Source organism: Phocoena sinus, chromosome 12, assembly GCF_008692025.1.
Source record: "Phocoena sinus isolate mPhoSin1 chromosome 12, mPhoSin1.pri, whole genome shotgun sequence".
NCBI lineage: Eukaryota > Metazoa > Chordata > Mammalia > Artiodactyla > Phocoenidae > Phocoena > Phocoena sinus.
The window spans coordinates 71,737,851-71,760,430 of record NC_045774.1 but is presented as its reverse complement, the minus strand read 5'-3'; the positions used below and the strand labels follow the sequence as shown (position 1 = coordinate 71,760,430).

The window sequence follows — 22,580 nt, the reverse complement described above, 5'->3', positions numbered from 1 at the left end:
GATGTCCTGATTTTTCATGTTTTCTATGATTTATTTTATTTTTTTAATGATTCATTCATATTTATTTTATGCTCTCTTTTAGATTGTTTCATAATTTTAGGCTCCAGAATACTAATCATCCTGGTTTTTGGGGTAAGCTACTTCTTCCTCATGGCCAGTTATTTACTTCTATTTTTTGTCTTGTGTGTGTGTGTGCGTGTATGTATGTGTACTGTATGTAGTGTGAGCTCTCCAGCAAGCATTATTTTTTCCTATGATTGTCCCATACATTCTGCTTTATAAAAGTTTCCCCAGAGAACAATTTTGTATTGCTTATCCTAAGGCCCCAAGTAATTTGATCAATCTGGAATTGTTATGTTTTTTGCTTGGGAATTCCTGAATCATAAATAGAGTATACATTTGAATTCCATATCCACATGAAACATGGGCTTGGAGTTTAGATTTTTTATGGGAGACTTTTTTCCTAGAGACCCTGGAAGCACCAGTTTCTTCATCCCTTTCCTGTGTGTGTGTGTGTGTGTGTGTGTGTGTGTGTGTGTGTGTGTGTGTGTGTGTGTAGTTCATTCAGTCTCCCTTTCAATGAAGGGGCAGCTCATCCAATAACTTTTATGAAGGAGGTTTCTATAAAGGAAGTCTCTACATCTGGTATGAACCCTTTTTTTTTCTAAATAGACATTATAGCCCTATTCACTGCAGATTAAAACCCCTTCTCTCCAGAGTGTTGTGGCATCAGCTTACAAACTTGCCATTCTGGCTTTAAGTGTCCTCTTTATATGTTACCTGGGAATTTCTCTCTCCTTCATAGTTAGCCCTATATTATTTTTGTTGTTGTTGTATTTTATCCAGCATTACTAAAAGTTTTACTTAAAAGAGATCCAAATCAGCTCAATTCACCATGTTTTCCAGAACTGAAAGCTTCAGTTCTAGAGTATCAGTTTGATTTTTCTTAAAAATAGGTGCCAGTGTATTTCTCTGGTGAACATCTTTATACTGTCATCTATTTTCCCATAATTTCCTCTATTTTCTTTAATATATTAAAGGTAATTATTGTATAGTCTTTATTTTTAACTCTTTACATCATCTGTGGGTTTGCATGTATTGTCTAATGTTTCTTATTCTCATATTATCAATCATGCAGTCTTGACACTTTTCATGTCTAGAAATTTTTTATTACTTGGCAGATATTGTGAGTGAAAAATCCATTGATGCTACATATGTTATCTTCCATGAGAGAAATTCCCCTGCCCCTTCCTGTTAGGCAGACAGAATGAGGGGCTATCATCTCACTCCAGTGAGGCATTGAGGTGGGTCAGGACTGAATTGCTTTTTCTTAAAATAGTTTTGGGGTATACTTGGCAAAATAATTTTTAACACTTTTAAAGTATACAATTTAATACATTTGACCTAAGTGTTTCTCCAAGAAACCATCACCACAGTCAAGACAATGAACACACCCATCACCCACAAAAGTTTTCTCCTGCCCTTTTGTAATCCTTCCCTCCCCATCTCTTCCCCTGGAACCACTGATCTGCTTTCTATCACCGTATATTGGTTTGCATTTTCAAGATACTTGTATGAATGGATTCATGCAGTATCTATTCTATTTTGTCTGACTTCTTTCATTCAGCATAATTATTTTGAGATTCATCCATGTTGTGTGTATTAATAGTTTATTATTTTTTTGCTGAGTAGTGTTTAGTGCTGAGTTATTGCTGAGTAGTTCATTGTGAGTAGTGTTTAGACCCTACTTGTTTAAACCCTAATTTGTTTATCCATTTACTTGTTGATGGATCTTTGGGTTATTTACAATCTTGGCTACTATAAATAAAACTGCAATGAATATTTGGTTACAATTCTTCGTATGGACATATGCTTTTATTTTCTAAAGCACCTAGAAGAGGAATGTCTGGGTCGTATGGTAGATAGGTGTTTACCTTTTTTTTTTTTTTCGGTAAGGTGTTTACATTTTTAAAGAAACTGCTTAACAGTTTTCTAAAATAAGTGTATTACTGTAAATTCCTTACAGTGTATATGAATTCTTATTGCTCTACTTCCTTGCCAATGCTATGTAAGGTCAGTCTTTTTAATTTTATTCATTCTAGCATGTGTGTAGTAGTATCTCATTGTGGTTTTCAATTGCATTTCACTAATGATTAATGGCATTCAGCATCTTTTCATATGCTTATTATCCATCTGGATATCTTTGTGAGGTGTGTTTTCAAGTCTGGCTCATTGTCATATTGGGGAGTTTGCTTTATTATTGAGTTTTGGGAGTCCTTTATTCTGGATATAAATTCTTTATCAGATATACGATCTGCAAATAGTTTCTATGGCTTGTCTTTTCATTTGCTTAACAATGTTTTTGAAGAGTTTTGAAGACTGTCTTCATTTTGATAAAGTTCAGTATATCAATTTCTCTTTTAAATGGACCATACTTTTGGTATTATAGCAAAGAAATATTTGCCAAACCCAAGTCATAAATGTTTAATCTGATGTGTTTTTTTTTCTAGAAGTTTTACAGTTTTAGATTTTCTATTTAGATCTATAATCCATTTTGAGTTAATTTTTGTGTATGCTGTGAGGTATGGAGCAAAGTTCATTTTTTTTTGCATATGAATATCTAATTCTTCCAGCACTATTTGTTGAAGAGATCCTTTCTCCACTGATTTGCCTTTGCACCGTTATTGAAAATCAGTTGTCCGTATATGTGTTGGTTTAGTTCTGGACATTCTATTCTGTTCCATTATTTTATTTGCCAGTTTTACACTAATATCATACTTCTAGATTACTGTAGCTTCAAAAAGTCTTAAAATCAGATAGTGTAAGTCCTCCAACTTCATTTTTCTTATTCAAAGTTGTTCTGGGTACTTGGGATCCTTTGCGTTTTTATATGAATTTTAGAATCAGTTTTTAAATTCACTTCCTTACATCCTGTTCTGCCAAAATTCCACCCATTTCTTTGGCCATCTCTTTTCCAGAAAAGGCTCTCCAGATCCCAGGTGAAAGGAATTTCTCTTTCTTCTGTGCTCCATTCACACTTCATAATACTTTTATTGCATTTATTCATATTTGGCTAGATGTACTTTTCTGATCTTTCCTGCCATATAGTAAACCTTTCAAGATCAGGAATCTTGACTTTGTTCCCTTTGTCTGCTGAAAAAACTAGTTTTATACGTTGCAGGTGTAAGCCCTGCATTAACAGATGTCTGCAGAAAACATCTAGCTCATTTCCTGCATATTGTCAAGGAATCCAACAAATTTAGAATTGCTTATTCTATTGTTTATCTCCAAGATGGCTCTTTCTTTATCATTTCTATTACTACTACTGCACTTTCAAAGAAAAATGGGATAATTATTTTCCAAATATCAAAACATAGTATAATTGACTTGTGGTGCTAACTACATGCAGCTGTGTCTTAACAATCTACTTATTGTTCACATACTCCCTCACTCATTGAACTTTTGGGAAAATGTTTATCCTTAATGATATCTTTGGCTGTCAGGGCAGCAGTACCTCAACTCAGACCTACTGTATTTCTAATAGTTCCCTCCAACCCTACTCTAGCCCTCCACTGGGGGAACAGCAGTTATGCCCTCTAAAAGCTTATTATTTCTCAGGAAGAGTTTCTGTATGAAATATAATCATGTCCTTCTTATGCGGACATTCAACCCAGAGATCCGGCAGCAGGGGAAAATGTTTAGCCTGCTTTTTGTAGAGACTAAACTGTTCCATACTTATTAGGAACAAGTACAATGAGGAAATTGTTTTAGCACCTAACAAATTAGCGGCATAACTGTATGATCGCGGAAATCAGCTTTCCCATCACGCTCAGGCCTTATGTTGATGTGTCACTTACCTTGGGTAATGTTTTCTCCAGTGAGCAATGTAAGGTTCAAGACACTTAAGAATGGCTTTTTGTTTTCTTCTTTAGTCTTTCCACATTCGTTACATCTGGTGAGATCATATGGATCCTGTTTATATGCCACCCAGCACTAATCATTTTTTAAAGGATCACATGTTTAAAAGGCTAGCAGACAATTAGTTGGAAGATAGAAATCCTCTTAGAGTTTTGTCCTAAAGTAAAATCTTGGTTAGTGGCTAAAGAAAATTCACATTAAAATCTTAAATACAGTAATATAAAAATTTTTTTAAATGCTGAACTACTGGTTGATTCCATTAAACACTATAGCAGTTAAGCCTGTTTCTGTGGCAGCCTTAAAATGATTCCCTCTTTATCAGAGTCCTTGAGAGGCCCCTGCCATCATTGTCAATATCATCATCATCATCATTAAGGAACTGATTCCTCTAGGAGATTCTAGGAAAATAAAGAGATGGGTAGGGGATGTATGTGTGTGATTGTGTGCATATGTAATGAGAACAGTGATCAGACATTAGATGCAGGATACAAGTTCCATTTAGAGAAGATTTGATCATGAAATCCTGATATGGATGTGAACAAAGGAAGTGGTGGGAGTGAGATGGCCAGTGGAAAGGAGGAGGAAGTGAGCAGAGGTGGGAGTATAGATGGCTCGGTTAGAAGATCTGCACATTGATGTGAATGAGGGGAGTATGGTGGGCAAAATAATGCCCCTCCCTCCTCCACAAGGTGGCCAGCTGTGAAAATGTTCCTGTACATGGCAAAAGGGACTACAGATATTTTAGGACAAAAATCTAAGAGGATTTATACCTTCTAATAAATTGTCTATTAGCCTTTTAAACACGTGATCCTTTAAAAAAAGATCAGTGTTCGGCTGCAAATAAACAGAAGTCATATAATCTCACCAGGTGTAACGAATGTGGAAAGACTAAGGGAGAAAAACAAAAAAGCCATTCCTAAGTGTCTCAACCCTTACATTGCTCACAAGAGGAAACATTACCCAAGGTGAGCGTCACATCAACATAATACCTGAGTGTGATGGGAAAAGAGGATCCTGAGAGGAGGCCATGGGAAGAGTAGCCTGGATTATCCAGGTGGGCCCAAGTTAATCACATGGGTCCTTAAAAGAGAACACTTCCCAGCTGCTTTTAGAGTCAGAAGGGGATGTAACCGCAGAAGAACGTTCAGAGAGATGCAAGCTTGCTGGCGGTGAAGATGAAGCGGAGAGCAAAAGCCGAGGGATACGGGTGGGCTCTGGAAACTGGAAACGGCAAGGAAACATTCTCTCCTAGAGCCTCCAGAAGAAACGCACCCTGCTTTCAGCCCGGTGAGAACTGTGTTGGACCTCTGACCTCCAGAACTGTAAGGTGATAAATCTGTGCTGGTTTAAGCCATTAAGTTTGTGGAAATTTATTACAGTAGTACAAATAGTAGTAACACAGGGAGGATTTGTGTAAGAGATTAGAAGTCTGCTGGAGCGGGAGGCTGGGGTAAGGATTCTGGCATTTACACCTAAAAAACAACAGAGTGAAGTGGGAAGGGGAAATGTTCAAGCAGAGCTGGCAGTGCTGTTTGGCGGACTATTTGGAGTGAGGAGAACACTGGAGCAGAGGAATCAATTAAACCTCTACCAGAAAAATAAGGAGTAAAATGGTGACAGGGCTTCAGTGGTGGTGGACATGGGAATGGAAAAGGACATTGATATAAGCATTATTCTGAAGAAATTGGCTACAGGTTTGATGACTCCATGTTGGGAAAAGTTACTCAATGTATGGACTGAATGTTTGTGTCCCCTCAAAATTCATCTGTTGAAACCTATTCCCCAATGTGATGGTATTAAGAGGCGGGGCCTCTGGGAGGAAATTAGGTTTCAATGCGGCTGTGAGAGTAGAGCCCTCCCGAATGGGATTAGTGCCCTCATAAAGGTCCCAAGAGATCTTGCTTCTCTCTCCTCTCTGCCAGGTGAGAATACAATGAGGAGACAGCCAGGAAGCAAACCCTCACCCAGATACCTTGGTCTCAGACTTCTCAGCCTCCAGAATTCCTTGTCTAAGCCACCCAATCTATGGTAATTTGTTACAGCATCCCAGATTGACGAAAAGGGTCAAGAATGCCTTAGAGTTTGGAACTCATTGGAGAATGCTGCAACTCAGGGGAGTGGGCAGCTGGTTTCAAACATGCAGACTTTAATTATGAGAACAGTGGGTAATTCTGGCAGGAATTAGGAACAGGGGCTGGCACTCAGGAGAAATGAAAGGTAGGGATCAGACCCAATGTTACCCTGCTGGTAGTGGTGGCTGTACCATGAGTATGAGAGTAGATGTGATCTCTGGGGATTGGAGGGAGCAGAGGGTTGTATGTAGGTGGAGGTGAAAGGACAAGAGAAGGTGATAAATCTATTAAGCCCCTGCTATGTATGAGGGACTAGGCTGCTATGAAGGCTCTGACCCCAAGCCAGGGGAGTGAGCACCTGCCTGATCTTATTAGGGTTCCTTGCATGTGGCCTTGATAATGAGCAAGACAGGTAAGACATGGGCATGCAAATATCTTTGATCGCTGACACTGCCTGGAGGCAGTGGGAGAAAAAACCAAGATGCTTCATTCCACTCAGGCTTCTCCAATGAGCAGGCTCAATTTAACCCTTTTGTCAACAGTCCTTCTCTAATGACTTCACTTTTGCCTGCCTCACAAATCCTTCCCCCAAGTACCTTCTAGATCCTTCTCCAAGGAGTTAACACAGACCACGTACAGTTCTATGATCTGTCCTCTGCATCAGGACTTTCTCATTGTAATATCAATACCCTAAGGTGGGGACCATTGGCAGGCCACCAGGAGTTCAAGAGCGGGCCAAGCTCACTGAGACTAGCTCCACTGGACCAGACTCCTGCCGTGTTCCTGCCTCTTCGCTTTTGTGCTCCAAGGATGCACACCTGGTACAATTATCGCACCCCCCCCCACCCCCGTTTTTTGTCCCCTTTTCCACAAAGTCTCGTCTCTTGTTACTGAATTTACTAACAACCCATTTTATTTTACTAGTGGAACTTGGTGCCTCTCCCCCTTTCCTCTGAGATTAATACTGCCCTTCAAACTGATTTCTTACAACAATCCTAGAGAGTAGGTGTTGGTGGGAAAAAATTTTTCCCCGTTTGCACTATTTAAGTAGTGGTGATGGAAGCTTTCAGCAAACCTGGAGAGAAAACTGGGCTTACTTTGGTTTAGAGGGAAGGAAATAGGTTAATTTATGCTAGGAACTAATCCCTTACCAAGCTGGACAGGTGCTGAGAAGGAATACATGTGCTTTTCATTAAAGACTCTTCGATAGAAACTGAAAAAGGCTATAATTAACAGGTTCAAATACTAAAATAGGATTTTCCGTAACTTGGATTAGAAAACTTTCAAACTTCACTCTTCCAACCATTGCTAAGGGGCTCTTCAAAGTAGGAGGCCATTGAATAGTTATGTAACTACAAAGTGTCCAATTCCAAGTAAGTTTACCTGTTATATAACATGCCTGCAGATATTAGACCTACCCAGTTAGAGCCCTTAGGAAGTATGAGTGGGAAAGAGGAATAGATGTTTCCATCTTCTTGGCATTTAGTCACAAATTTAGGATTTTTCTAATATAGAATGGGACCCTAATACTAAAGCCTGGATTTCTGAGGGTTGATGGGTAGATACTAGTTATGGAACGCTGTGCGCTCACAATAGATCCAATCAGAAATCTCTGCACAAAAGCAGCAGTGAGAGCAGCAACCATGTATCTTCACCAGGTTCCTGAAGGGAAGGCCTGTGGATGCAGGTGTCCTACGACATTGTGAGGGCGATGGAAGTGGTAGAAGAGGACTGATAATTCCTGGAGTCTGAATCTTCATAAAAGCTTTCCTTTTCAAGATGGCCTAAATGTGTCCACCTTCTGTGTTCTCATCCTAGACCCTCAGTGCAATAACTAAGGGATGGGGTATGGTCCCCAAGGTTTCTAGTTGTAACTAATAGTTCTGATAGTACGTATGGACCTTTACTCTGTAAGTAAAATTGAAGCTGTGCCATGTGCACAGCTTATTCCAAATTGGAATATGGAGTCCTCATCAATATAGGATGTACTTTCTCTGTAAGTGATAATCTAATGTCTGTACTTCTTGTGTTTCAGAATCAGCTGTGTTTGTGCTTAGAATGGCCCATGGATAGTCAAAAAAACAAACGGGGGCGGGGTGTAGTTATAAATCAGCAGATTTGCAAATAAAAAAATCGACAAAAGCACACTCAAATAATAACCAAAATAGTTTATAACTTAAAATTCTTTCACATAAAAAACAACAAACTATAATTAATGCTTTCTACCCTCTTAGGAAAAGGACATTAAAAATTCTGGACATTAATTGCATTCCTTTAATTTCCACATTTCACATTTGCTACCTATAATTTCACTAAGATTTATTTCAACTGTCCTTTATAAAGCATTTCATTTTGTAATGATTATTCTAGAACTGCACTTGCTGGCATGTAGTTACTGAGCACTTGGAATGTGCTGGTCCAAACTGTGATGTGCTATAAATGGAAAACTTGCCAGATTTGGGGGACTTAGTATGAAAAAAAGAATGTAAGAACCCAATTTTTATATTGTTATTTTAGATATGTTACATAAATTACCAAAATTAACTTCATTTGTTTCTTTTTATCTTTTTAAATGTGGCTACTAGAAAATTTAAAATTACATGTGGCTCACACGATCCTTCCACTGGACAGCACTGGGCCAGAACATTTGAAAACAAAGTAGCTACAGCTTTAACTTACCAGTTATCTTATATGCCCACTATCTTCTTTTGGAAATGAAATTGTAAAACAAAAGAATAATCTGGCTACCTTTATGCATGCTTTTAATTTTTTCTAGTGAACATATATTTACTTGTTAAATGAAGTAAAAATGTTATATTCTGTTCACAACCTTAAAGTTACAAAAAAGGGACTGACATTTAAGACATGTAGCATGAAAGATTAAAACAGTGAATAAATCAAATTCCCCTATTACTTGTGAAATATATTTTGCACTTTTGTATCAGGTGCAAAATGAGGCACCTAGAGGTAGGAGTGGAAATCTGGGAGAACACGAGAGTTCACTCCCTATCTACTTGTACAGAAGTTACAACTCTCATCAGAATGATCACGGAAGCGCCACTGCTCTAGTGCCTGTCCGAGCCTCTGTGCTCACATTCCTCTCTGTGTCTCTGTGGGAAAGAGGAGCTGTCCTTCTGGCCAGGAATTAAGAATACACACTTAGTCAATGACGGCAAAGTATTTGCAACTTCGTTTTCTTTGCATATCTAGCACGAAAGTGAGACCTTTTGCAATAAATCTCACTAGTTCTAGTCACCTGACAAAAAGGGACTTGTCCATAAATTATTTAAAATGTGACTAGTTAATGATTTTCAGTAAAATACACCATTAATGCTGCTCTTTTTTTCCCCTCCTAATTGGTAAAGGGTAATTTATTTTGAAATGTTGCTTTTGTGTTCTGGCAACATACTGTTAACACTTTTTTCAAAAGCCTCCTTCTGACGGAGACCCCATCCACCGTCCATCTTCAGGCCTTTCTGTGAGGTCACATGAATATGCGAGTTTCTAGTAATACTCTGGTGCCTTCACTTCTTCTGCCAAAGCAACTGGCATGACCAACCCCTGCCGGTGCAGCTCTCGGAGAACATCCAAAATCGAGTCTAACTCCGTGCGGAACTTGTCCAGCTCACGATTCTTCAACTGTGCAAGTCTTTTCCATTTCTCAATTTCTTTGTTTTGCTCAGTTTCTACTACTTGGTGTGTCTGCTGTATTATCTGCAAATTAAAAAATGCCAAATTACTTCTAGAGTTCATAGTGTGGGTGAAGAACCTCTAATAGCCTCAAAGAGCTCAAGTGGGATGATGCTGATGACGGTAAACCTGTGACCTATATATCAGAGGGGAGGGAGGCAGAGGGAGGGGAGCATTACCTAACGGGCCCCGCTGGGTCAATAAACAGGCTTGTAAGTGAAGAGTAAGTGGGAATTTTAATATCTAATTCTGATAGGGAGTTATGGAGTTTAGTCTTTTTCTTTTAAGCCATGGTGGGGGGAGGGGGGAAGGGTACCATTTAAAGCATCCAATACCTTGGAATGAATCCAAACATCCCCAAAATGCTGTTTTTGTTTTTTTTTAAGAATTTTTTTTAAAATTTAATTTTTGGCTGCATTGGGTCTTTGTTGCTGTGCGCAGGCTTTCTCTAGTTGTGGCATGTGGGCTCAGTAGTTGTGGCTTGCAGGCTTTAGAGCGCAGGCTCAGTAGTTGTGGCGCATGGGCTTAGTTGCTCCGCGGCACGTGGGATCTTCCTGGACCAGGGCTCGAACCCATGTCCCCTGAATTGGCAGGTGGATTCTTAACCACTGCACCACCAGCTAAGTCCCTAAAATGCTGTTCTTAAGAACAGTACTTGGGATGCAATCAAGACAGTTTTAATGCAACACGTGTCATTAATGAACCATACATTGTAGCAGCAGGAATTATATAGGATAAAAGCACATACATCTATCATGTGCCAGGCTTGGCTTTAAGCATTTTACATATGTTAACATTTAATCTTGCCAACACACTAGGAGATATTCTACATATTCATCCCCATTTAACAGGTAGGGAAAGAGAGGCACAAATCAACAAAAAATTAATCTGCCCTAGATTCACACAGAACCCATTGCAGGCAGAGTCACGATTCACACCCAGGCAGGGTGGCCCCAGAGTCCCTGCTCTTAACTACCACACTAGACTGCCTTGCTTATGTGGGTCAATTTTTTTCAACTGTGAAATGAGTGTACCTTGTCCAGTAGCTTACAATACTGTTCTTATAATTTCAAAATACGTCATCATAAGGGAATCATTAGTCACAGGCACTTCAAACCACAGAAAGCTATAGACATACAAAAACAGTTAGGGCAACAAAGCCAATAATGTTGCCAAACATTACATCCGCTGAACCTCTGCAATAAAATTTTTTTTTAATTTATTTATTTTTGGTTGCATTGGGTCTTTGTTGCTGCATGGTGTGCGGGCTTCTCACTGCGGTGGCTTCTAGTTGTGGCACGCGGGCTCAGTAGTTGTGGCGCACAGGCTTAGTTGCTCCACAGCATGTGGGATCTTCCCAGACCAGGGCTCGAACCCATGTCCCCTGCATTGGCAGGCAGATTCTTAACCACTGTGCCATCAGGGAAGCCCAATAAAATTTTCATTTATAATTCTGCCTGGCTACAGAGTAGCTTCATAATTCTAAAATGAAAGAATTTCAGAAGTACTGTATAAACACATGCTTGAGTTAAGCGGAATACAAAATGCTGTATGAATTTTCAATTCTAAGTTTTAAACTTTGAAAATTTTGGATGTCTATTATATATTGAAATTCGGCATTTAACCATAACTAACATAACACTGTATAAGTTTAAGGTATACAGTATAGTGACATGACATATGTAAAGGCTGTGAAATGACTACCACAGTAAGTTTAGTTAACATCTGTCACCTCACGTAAGTTTCAAAATCTTGTACTGGAAGTTTTAACCTTCTGACCACCTTCCCCCAATTCCCCCAATTCCCCCGCACCCTGCCTCTGGCAACTGCCAATCTGATCTTTGTTTCAGCGTGTTTGGGGTTGTTTAGAGTACACATGTAAGATTACATAGAATCTGTATTTCTCTGTCTGACTTAACATAAAGCCCTCAAGGTCCATCCATGTTGTTACGAGTGGCAGGGTTTCTTTTCTTTTTTTTTTTTTTATGGCTGAATACCATTCCATTGTATGTATATATAATATGTCACATTTTCTTTACCCATTCACCCACTGATGGACACTTAACATTATTTCCATGTCTTGGCTGATGTAAATAATGCTTCAATGAGCACAGCTGCACCAATTTACAGTCCCACCAACAGTGCACATGGGTTCCTTTTTCTCCACATCCTCACCAATACTTGTTACTTCTGTGTTTTTGATAATAGCCATTCTTTTTGATATAGCTCACTGTGGGTTTGACTTGCATTTCCCTAATGATTAGTGATCTTGAACACCTTTTGATGTAGCTATTGGCCATTTAAATATCTTCTTTGTAATAACGTCTATTCAGGTCCTTTGCCCATTTTTAAATTTTTTTTTTTGCTCTTGAGTTGTGTGAGTCCCTTGAACATTTTGGATATTAGCTCCTTATCAGATGTGTGGTTTACAAATATCTTCTCCCACTTCATAGGTTGCCTTTTCATCATGTTAATTATTTCTTTGGTTGTGCAGGCTTTTTTAGTTTGATGTAGTCCCATTTGTTTATTGTTTATTTCACTGCTTGTGTTTCAGGTGTCATATCCACAAAGGATCTATGCCAAGACATGTCAGGGAATGTTCCCCCTATATTTTATTCTAGGAATTTTATGGTTTCTGGTCTTACTTAAGTCTCTAATCCATTTAGGATTAATATTTGTGTGTGGTGTAAGGTAAGGGTCTAGTTTCAGTCTTTTGCATGTGAATATCAAATTTTCCCACAACCATTTATAGAAGAAACTGTCTTTTGTCCAAAGAGTATTCTTGGCTCCCTTATCAAATATGTATGCATGGATTTATTTCTGGGTTCTTGATTTGATTCCATTGGTCTACGTGTCTATTTTTTTTTTTTTTTTTTTTTTTTTTTTGCAGTATGCGGGCCTCTCACTGTTGTGGCCTCTCCCGCTGCGGAGCACAGGCTCCGGACGCGCAGGCTCAGCGGCCACGGCTCACGGGCCCAGCCGCTCCGCGGCACGTGGGATCCTCCCGGACCAGGGCACGAACCCGTGTCCCCTGCATCGGCAGGCGGACTCTCAACCACTGTGCCACCAGGGAAGCCCTACGTGTCAATTTTTAATGCCAGGACCATACTGTTTTGATTACTACAGTTATATATTTGTATAATACAGTTTGAAATTAGGAAATGAGATGCTTCCAGCTTTGTTCTTCTTTCTTAGGATTACTTTGGCTATTTGTGGTCTTTTGTGGTTCCATACAAATTTCAGATTGTTTTTTCTATTACTGTAAAAAATGCCATTGGAATCTTGACAGGGATTGTAGTGAATCTATAGATGGCTTTGGACATTTTAACAATATCAATTCTTCTAATCCATGAACATTGAATACCTTTCTATTTGTGTCTTCTTCAATTTCTTTTATCAATGTCTTATAGTTATCACTGCACAGATCTTTTATCTCCTTAGATAAATTTATTTCCAAGTATTTTATTGTTTTTGATATTATTGTAAATAGAATTGTTTTATTTTTCAGATAATTTGTTGCTAGTATATAGAAACATTACTGATTTTTGTATACTGATTTTGGTATCCTGCAACTTTACTTAATTTGTTGACCAGCGGTTTTTAGGTGGAGTCTTTAGGATTTTCTATATATAAAATAATGTCATTCACAGAGACAATTTTATTTCACCCTTTCCAATTCTGATGCCTTTATTTTTCTTGACTGATTGCTCTGGCTAAGGCTTCTAGTACTATGCTGAATAAAAGTGGTGAGAGTGAGCATTCTTTTCTTGTTCCTGATCTTAGCAGAAAAGCTTCCAGTCTCTCACCACTAAGTATGATGTTAGCTGTGGTCTTGTTATCTATGGACTTTATTATGTTGAGGTACATTCATTTTATACCTAATCTGTTAAGACTTTTTTTTTTTATCATGAATGAGTGTTTAATATTGTCAAATGCTCTTTCTACACTGATTGAGATAATCATATGATTTTTATCTTTCAGTTAATGTGGTGTATCACATTTATTGATCTGCATATGCTAAAGCATCCCAGGAATGAATCTCACTTGATCATGGTGTATGATCCTTTTAATGTGCTGTTGAATTTGGTTTGCTAATTTTTTTTTTAAAACAAGGAATATATGCCTTTTTGGAAATAACTATATCCTGATACAGTCATCTTCTATACACTGACAGTGGTAATACTGGTAGTATAAGTATGCCTTGGTGTAGGTGGGTCATGAAGGCTTCCCCTCATATTCACTATAATAGAACTCAGAGCTGAGAGCAGCTTCCAAATAGAAAGGAAAAACACAGGTTTAAAAAGTCCCTTTCACAAGTGCTACAAGCATTAAATTTGTTCTGTAATTTCAATTCTGAAAAAACCCACAAAACCAAAAAACATTACCCTGTAGCTTCTTACAAGCATCTGTACTGTTAATCTAGGAAATAAGTCTCTCCAGAAGATGCAAAGGTTTCACTATATGTGCTGCTAGAGCAGCCTTTTGACTTCACTGTTCCTTTTTTATTTTTTTAACTTTATTGGAGTATAGTTGATTTACAATGTTGTGTTAGTTTCAGGTGTACAGCAAAGTGATTCATTTATATATTTATACATATATTCTTTTCTTTTCAGATTCTTTTCCCATATAGGTTATTACAGAATATTGAGTAGCGTTCCCTGTGCTATACAGTAGGTCCTTGTTGTTATCTATTTTATATATAGTAGTGTATATATGTTAATCCCAAACTCCTAATTTATCCCTCCCCAACACATTTCCCCTTTGGTAACCATAAGTTTGTTTTTTGAAATCTGTGAGTCTGTTTCTGTTTTGTAAGTAAGTTCATTTGTATCATTTTTTTAAAAAATTAGATTCCACATGAGTGATATATGTTATTTGTCTTTGACTCATTTCACTTAGTCTGATAATTTTTAGGTCCATCCATGTTGCTACAAATGGTATTATTTTGTTCTTTTTTATGGCTAAGTAATATTCTACTATATATATATATATATATATATATATACCATGACTTCTTTATCCTTTCCGCTGTCAGTGGAGATTAAGGTTGCTTCCATGTCTTGGCTATTGTAAATAGTGCTGCTATGAACACTGGGCTGCATGTATCTTTTCAAATTAGTTTCCTCTGGATATATGCCCAGCAGTGGGATTGCTGGGTCATTATGATAACTCTATTTTTAGTTTTTTAAGGAACCTCCATACTGTTCTTCAGAGTGGTTGTACCAATTTACATTCCCACCGACCGTGTAGGAAGGTCCTGTCCCCTTTTCTCCACACCCTCCCCAGCATTTATTGTTCATAGACTTATTGATGATGGCCTTTCTGACTGGTGTGAGGTGATACCTCATGGTGGTTTTGATTGGCATTTCTCATGTTGAGCATATTTTCATGTGGTTTTTGGCCATCTGTATGTCTTCTTTGTCTATTTAGATCTTCTGTCCATTTTTTTTTATCGGGTTGTTGGTTTTTTTTTTTTATATAGACCTGCATAACCTGTTTGTATATTTTGGAGATTAATCCCTTGCCAGTCACTTCGTTTGCAAATATTTTCTCCCATTCTGTGGGTTGTCTTTTTGTTTAGTTTATGGTTTCCTTGGCTGTGCAAAAGCTTTTAAGTTTAATTAGGTCCTATTTGTTTACATTTGTTTTTATTTCCATTATTCTAGGAGACAGATTCAAAAAGGCATTGCTGCAATTCATGTCAAAGAGTGTTCTGCCTATGTTTTCCTCTAAGAGGTTTATAGTATCTGGTCTTTAATTCATTTTGAGTTTATTTTTGTATATGGTGTTAGAGAATGGTCTAATTTCATTCTTTTACATGTAGCTGTCCGGTTTTCCCAGCACCACTTATTGAAGAGACTTTCTTTTCTCCATTGTATATTCTTGCCTCTGTTGTCATAGATTAATTGACCACATGTGTGTGGGCTTATTTCTGGGCTCTCCATCCTGTTCCATTGATCTATGTCTGTTTTTGTGCCAGTACCACATTGTTTTGATGACTGTGGCTTTGTTGTATAGTCTGAAGTCAGGGAGCATGATTCCTCTAGCTCTGTTCTTCTTTCTCAAGATTGTTTTGGGTATTTGAGGTCTTTTGTGTTTCCATACAAATTTTAAAAGTTTTCGTTCTAGTTCTGTGAAAAACGCATTTTGATAACGCGTTTATTTGACAGGGATTGCAATGAATCTGTAGATTACCTTGGGTAGTATAGTTGTTTTGACAGTATTGATTCTTCCAATCCAAGAACATGGTATATCTTTCCAACGGGTTTAGTCATCTTCAATTTCTTTTGTAGACTTTTGGTTTGCAGTTACTATGAGGTTTTGATATTGCAGTCTATATATATATACAAGATTGTTTTAAGTTGCTGGTCTCTTAATTGCAAATACATTTCTAATATCCTGAATTTGTACTCTCCTCTTCTCAACAACTGCTGGTTCTGATATCATATTTGTGTGTGGATGATTTCCTACCTTTACTTATATTTGCCTTTACTGGTGAGCTTTCCCATTCGTAATTTTCTTGTTTCTAGTTGGGGCCTTTTCTTTTCTGCCTAGATAAGTTCCTTTAGTATTTGTTGTAAAGCTGGTTTGGTGGTGCTGAATTCTCTTAGCTTTTGCTTGTCTGTAAAGCTTTTGATTTCTCCGTTGATTCTAAATGAGAGCCGTGCTGGGTAGAGTATTCTTGGTTGTAGGTTTCTCCCTTTCATCACTTTAAATATATAGTGCCACTCCCGGGCTTCCCTGGTGGCGCAGTGGTTGGGAGTCCGCCTGCCGATGCAGGGGACACGGGTTCGTGCCCTGGTCCGGGAGGATCCCACATGCCTGGGCCCATGAGCCATGGCTGCTGGGCCTGTGTGTCCGGAGCCTGTGCTCCGCGGCGGGAGAAGCCACAGCAGTGGGAGGCCGGTGTACCGCAAAAAAAAAAAAAAAAAACACACAACAACAACAAAAAATATATATAGTGCCACTCCCTTGTGGCCTGCAGAGTTTCTGCTGAAAAATCAGCTGATAACCTTATGGGAGTGCCCTTGTATGTTATTTGTTGCTTTTCCCTTGTTGCTTTTAATAATTTTTCATTGTCTTTAATTTTTGTCAGTTTGATTAATATGTGTCTTGGTGTGTTCCTCCTTGGGCTTATCCTGCATGGGACTCTACTGTACTTCCTGGACTTGAGTGTTTCCTTTCTCATGTTAGGGAAGTTTTTGGCTATAATCTCTTTGAATATTTTCTCAGGCCCTTTCTCTCTCTCCTCCTTCTGAGACCCCTATAATGCAAATGTTGGTGTGTTTAATGTTGTGCCAGAGGTCTCTGACACTGTCCTCATTTCTTTTCATTCTTCTTTCTTTATTCTGTTCCACAACAGTGATTTCCACCATCCTGTCTTCCAGCTCACTTATTTGTTCTTCTCCCTCATTTATTCTGCTATTGATTCCTACTAGTGTATTTTTTCATTTCACTTATTGTACTGTTCATCTCTGTTTGTTCTTTAAATCTTCTAGCTCTTTGTTAAACATTTCTTGTATCAGTCTGTGCCACCATTCTTTTTCTGAGATCTTGGATCATGTTTACTATCATTACTCTGAATTCTTTTTCAGGTAGATTGCCTATCTCCACTTCACTTAGTTGTTCTTGTGAGTTATCTTGTTCCTTTGTCTGGAACATATTTCTCTGTCATCTCATCTTGCATAACTTTCTGTGTTTATGGTCTCCTTTCTGCAGGTTGCAGGATCGTAGTTCCTCTTGCTTTGGGTGTCTACCCCTGGTGGGTGAGGCTGGTCCAGGGGCTTGTTGTGCAGGCTTCCTGGTGGGAGGGACTGGTGACTGCCTACTTGTGGGTGGAGCTCAATCTTGTCCCTCTGGTGGGCAGGGCCACGTCAAGTTGTTTGTTTAGAGGTGGCTGTGAGCTCAGTATGGCTTTAGGCAGCCTGTCTGCTGATGGGTGGGGCTGAGCTCCTATCTGCTGTTTTTTTTGCCCTGAGGTATTTCAGCACTGGAGCCTGCAGGCTGTGGCCTGTTGGCTAGGGCCAGGAATTGGTGCCAAAATGGCAACCCCTGGGATAGCTCATGCTGATCAGTGTTCCTGGGGCCTCTGCCACCAGTGTCCTTGCCCCCCAATGAGCCACAGCCAACCCTCGCCTCCCCAGGAGACCCTACAAGACCCACAGGTAGGTCTAGCCCAGGATTCTATGGAGTTACTGCTTTGTGCTGGGAAAACTTGTGTGCACCCTCCAAGAGTGGAGTCTGTTTCCCCGAGTCCTGTGGAGCTCCCACAGTCACGTCCCACTGGCCTTCAAAGCCAAATGCTCTGGGGGTTCCTCCTCCCAATGCCAGACCCTCAGGCTTGGGAGACTGATGTGGGGCTCAGAACTCTCACTCCTGTGGGAGAACCTCTGTGATAATAATTATCTTCCAGTTTGTGGGTTATCCACTTGGTATGTATGGGATTTTATTATGTCATGAAAGTGTCCCTCCTCCTGTCTCATTGTGGCTTCTTCTTTGTCTTTGAATATAAAAACATCTTTATGATAAGTTCCAGTCTTTTTTGTTGATGGTTGTTCAGCAGTTAGTTATGATTTTGGTGTTTTCATGAGAGGAAGTGAGCTCAAGTCCTTCTACTCTGCCACCCTGTCCAGAATTTGAGGGGCTGTCTTTAGTTTGGATGCTTGCTGCCTCTTTCCTCAGTGCATGCTGGCCATTATCCCCTTGATATGGGGTGCGCATGCACGGCCCCTTGCGTGCTTCTTGGACAGTGGGGGCAGCCCTTGGTGCCTGCTCAGGGGTCCCCTATGGGTGGCTGCAGCCCGTGCACTCCCAGGACAGGGGGCAGTGCTTGGTGCCTGCTTGCTGCGGGTCTCTATTTTTTTTGTTTGTTTTTGAGAATTGTTGCATCTATATTCATCAGGGAAACTAGTCTATTGTTTTATTTTCTTGTAGTGTCCTTATCTGGCTTTGTTATCAAGGTAATGCTCGCCTGTAAAATAAGTTTGAGAGTATTCCTTCCTCTTCTACTTTTTGGAAGTTTGAGAAGGACTGACATTAATTCTTTAAAAATTTGATAGAATTTACCAGTGAAGCCGTCTGTTCCTGGAATTTTCTTTGTTGGGAGACTTTTGATTACTGATACCATCTCCTTACTAGCATGCTCTTTTCAGAATTTTCTATTTCTTAATGGTTCAGTCTTAATAGATGGTACATTTCTAGCAATTTATCAATTTCCTCTAAGTTGTTCAGTTTGTGGGCATTTTTTTTTTTTTTTTTTTTTTTTTTTGGCGGTACGCGGGCTTCTCACTGTTCTGGCCTCTCCCATTGCGGAGCACAGGCTCCGGACGCGCAGGCTCAGCTGCCATGGCTCACGGGCCCAGCCGCTCCGTGGCATGTGGGATCTTCCCGGACCAGGGCACGGACCCATGTCCCCTACATCGGCAGGCAGACTCTCAACCACTGCACCACCAGGGAAGCCCGGCATTTAATTTTTATAGTAGTCTCCTATGATCTGTTGTACTTCCGTGGTATTATTTGTAATGTACCCTCTTTCATTTATAATTTTGAGTTCTCTCCCTTTTTCTTTCCTCAGTCTAGGTAAAGGTTTGTCAATTTTGTTTATCTTTTAATACAACCAACTCTTTGTTCTGTTAATCTTTTCTATTTGTTCTTTATTTCTGCTCTAATCTTTACTTCCTTCCTTCTTTTAACTTTGGGCTTAGTTTGTTCTTTTTCTAGTCCCTTGAGGTATAAAGTTAGGTTTTAAAATTTGATACCTTTTTTCTTGAAACATGCATTTATTTCTATAACCTTCCATCTTAGAAATGCTTTTGCTGCACTGCATTAGTTCTGGTATGTTGTGTTTCACGTTTCATTTATCTCAAGATACTTTTTTTCTTTCAATTTCTTCTCTGGTCCATTGTTTATTTAGGAATGTGTTGTTTAGTTTCTATGTATATGTCACATTTCCGGTTTTCCTCCTGTTGATATTTAGTTTTACATCATTTAGGTCAGAAAAGATACTTGCTATGATTTCAGTCTTCTTAAGTTTACCAATAACTGTTTTGTGGCCTAACATGTGATCTATCCTAGAAAGTGTTCCTTGTGTGCTTGATAAGAATGTATATTCTGCTGTTGTTGGGGGGGGTATTGTATATATCTGTTAGATCCATTTTTTCTATAGTATCACTCAAACCCTGCTGTTTCCTTATTGATTTTCTGGATGAAATATCCATTGTTGAGAGTGGGATATTAAAGTCCCCAACTATTACTGTATTGCTGTTTGTTTCTACTTTTAGTTCTGTTAGTGTTTGTTTTATATATTTAGGTGATCTGATGTAGGATGCATAAATATTTACATGTTATATCTTACTGATGGATTGAGCCCTCTATCATTATATAATTACCTTCACTGTCTCTTTTGGTGATTTTTAGCTTAAACTCTATTTTATCTGATATAGCTACAGCTACTCCCGCTTTCTTTTGGTTACCATTTGCTTGAAATATCTTTTTCCATCTCTTCATTCTCAGTCGACGTGTGTTTTTAAAGCTAAAGTGTGTCTCTTGTAGGTAGCATATTGTTTGGATCTTGTTGTTCATCCATTCGGCAATTCTACTGTTTTGAATGAAAAATTTAATCCATTTAAATTAAAGAGAATTATTGATAGATAAGAATTTACTATTGTTATTTTGTTGTTTTCTGTCTTGTAGATCCTTGCTTCTTATATTTCCAGTCTACTTTTGTGAATTAATGATTTGTTGTGGTATGCTTTGACTCCTTTAGCATAATCTTTTGGATAACTATTACAGGATTTTTTCCTTTGTGGTTAATGTGAGGCCTACATAAAATGTGATATATTTATAACATCCTATTTTAAGTTGATAAAAACTTCAATAGCATACTAAACTTGACACTTTTACTGCTTCCCACCTCAATTTTAGGTTATTGATGTTACAATTTACATATTTTAATACTGTGTGCAATAACTAATGTAGTTATGGTTATTTTTAATACATTTGTTTTTTCAACTTTTATACTAGAATTGTAAGAGAATTATTCACCACCATTACAATATTACAGAATCTGACTTTGACTATATATTTAGCATTACCAGTGAGTTTTTCAACTACATTCATATATTTTTATGATGTTAATTAGCACCTTTTTATTTCCATTTGATGAATTCCCTTTAGGAGTTTTGTAAGGCAGGTCTAGTGGTAATGAATTCCCTTTAGGAGTTTTGTAAGGCAGGTCTAGTGGTGATGAACTCCCTGACGATTTTTAATTTGTTTCTGAAGGAGAGCTTTGCCAGCTATAGTATTCTTGATTGACAGTCTTTTCTTTCAGTATTTTGAATGTATCAATCCATTGTCTCCTCACCTGCAAGCGCTCCACTGAGAAATCTACATATCCTCTAATGGGGGTTCCCTTGTATGTGACATATTGCTTTTCTGTTGCTGTTTTAAAAATTTTCTTTGTCTTTGGCTTGTTTCTTGATGTAGGCATTTATTGCAATTATCTTCCCTCTCAGGACTGATTTGCTGCATCCTATAAATTTTGGTATGCTGTGTTTCCATTTTCAATTTTCTCAAGATATTTTTAAATTTATCTTTTGATTTCTTCTTTAACCCGTGGGTTGTTTAGCAGCATGTGATTTAACTCCACACATTTGTGAATTTTCTAGTTTTCTTCTTGCAACTGATTCTCAGTTTCATTCCACTGTGGTCAGGGAAGATGCTTGATGATTGATTTTAATCTCTTAAATTTATTAAGACTTGTTTTGTGGACTAATATATGATCGATCCTGGAGAATTTTACATGTGTGCTTGAGAAGAATGTGTGCTTGAAAATGTATTTTGTTCCTTTTGGATACTATATATTATATATGTTATAAAGTCCATCTCGTCTAACATATTGTTTAGGTCATAAGGGTGGAGCCCTAGTTAGGCTGGATTAGTGTCCTCATAAGAAGAGGCATTAGAGAGCTCTTTCTCTCTCTACTCCCCCTCTCCACCCCACAGAGCACACATGGAGAAAAAAGTTCATCTGCAAGTCAGAAAGAGCTCTCACCAGAAACTGAACCAGTTGGAAACCTTGATTGTAAACTTTTAGCCTCCAGAGCTGTGAGAAGATTTCTGTTTTTTAAGCCACTCAGTTTATGCTATTTTGTTGTGGCAGTCCAAGCAGACTAACACTGTTCAAGCAAAGCTAAATATCAAGACCAAGGCTAGTGCCTAAAAACACATCAAGCCCTTCTGCCCATTTTAATTTCTGTTAACTTATCTGTTTGTAGCTACATGTAGTAACCCCAATGTTACTGGTGCTAGGCAAATAAGATTTTAAGTGATTGCATTTTAATATAAGCCTGTTTCTTACTAACATTTATTGAAATGACTTAAATATGGAACACGGTTCCCAAGAGCCCTGTTCCCAAGGTAAAATGCCTAACTTTCAGGCATCCATCAACAATAAAGAACAGAATACAAAAGTTGTTACTCTATTTCTGTAGATATAAGGCAAACCAATCTTCAGGTATTTAAGAATTGAAGTCTTATTTTCTCTTAAAAGCTATACATTTATTTTTAATAAAATCAATATACAATGGAAATACTTTAATTTGCTAGGGATGACAAAACGATAGCAAACGGGAGGTACTTAAATGTGAAGAACTGTACAAATATGTAAAAGTGATTTACTACTTCACCTGTTGAAGCTCCTGCTCTCTTTGCTCATGTCTCATTTCCATCTGTTTAATTTTCTTTTCTAAGACCATGAAATGTTTCATCTCTGGTGTATGGTTTTCTTTGGCTTCTCTCAATTCTTCCAAGAGTTTTGTAATCTAAAATTGAGATATGAAATAAATGGGAAATTATGATAACAAGGAAATAATTCATTTTTAACAGGCAGTCATAAGAAGT

The 22,580-nt window shown here is 38.3% G+C and overlaps 1 protein-coding gene across 4 annotated transcripts in view; it reads right to left on the bottom strand.

Moving 5' to 3' along the window:
• Positions 1-8,143: 8,143 nt before the first annotated feature.
• CEP162 (centrosomal protein 162) overlaps positions 8,144-22,580 on the bottom strand; it is a 92,043-nt gene continuing 77,606 nt past the window's right edge. For all 4 annotated transcript variants that reach the window (XM_032651590.1, XM_032651593.1, XM_032651592.1 and 1 more), the window contains 2 exons: positions 22,367-22,501; positions 8,144-9,704 (listed from right to left, as the gene is read on the bottom strand). In XM_032651590.1, coding sequence (XP_032507481.1) covers positions 9,495-9,704; positions 22,367-22,501 — 345 coding nt within the window. In that variant the 3' untranslated portion in view covers positions 8,144-9,494. The remainder of the gene's footprint in view (positions 9,705-22,366; positions 22,502-22,580) is intronic.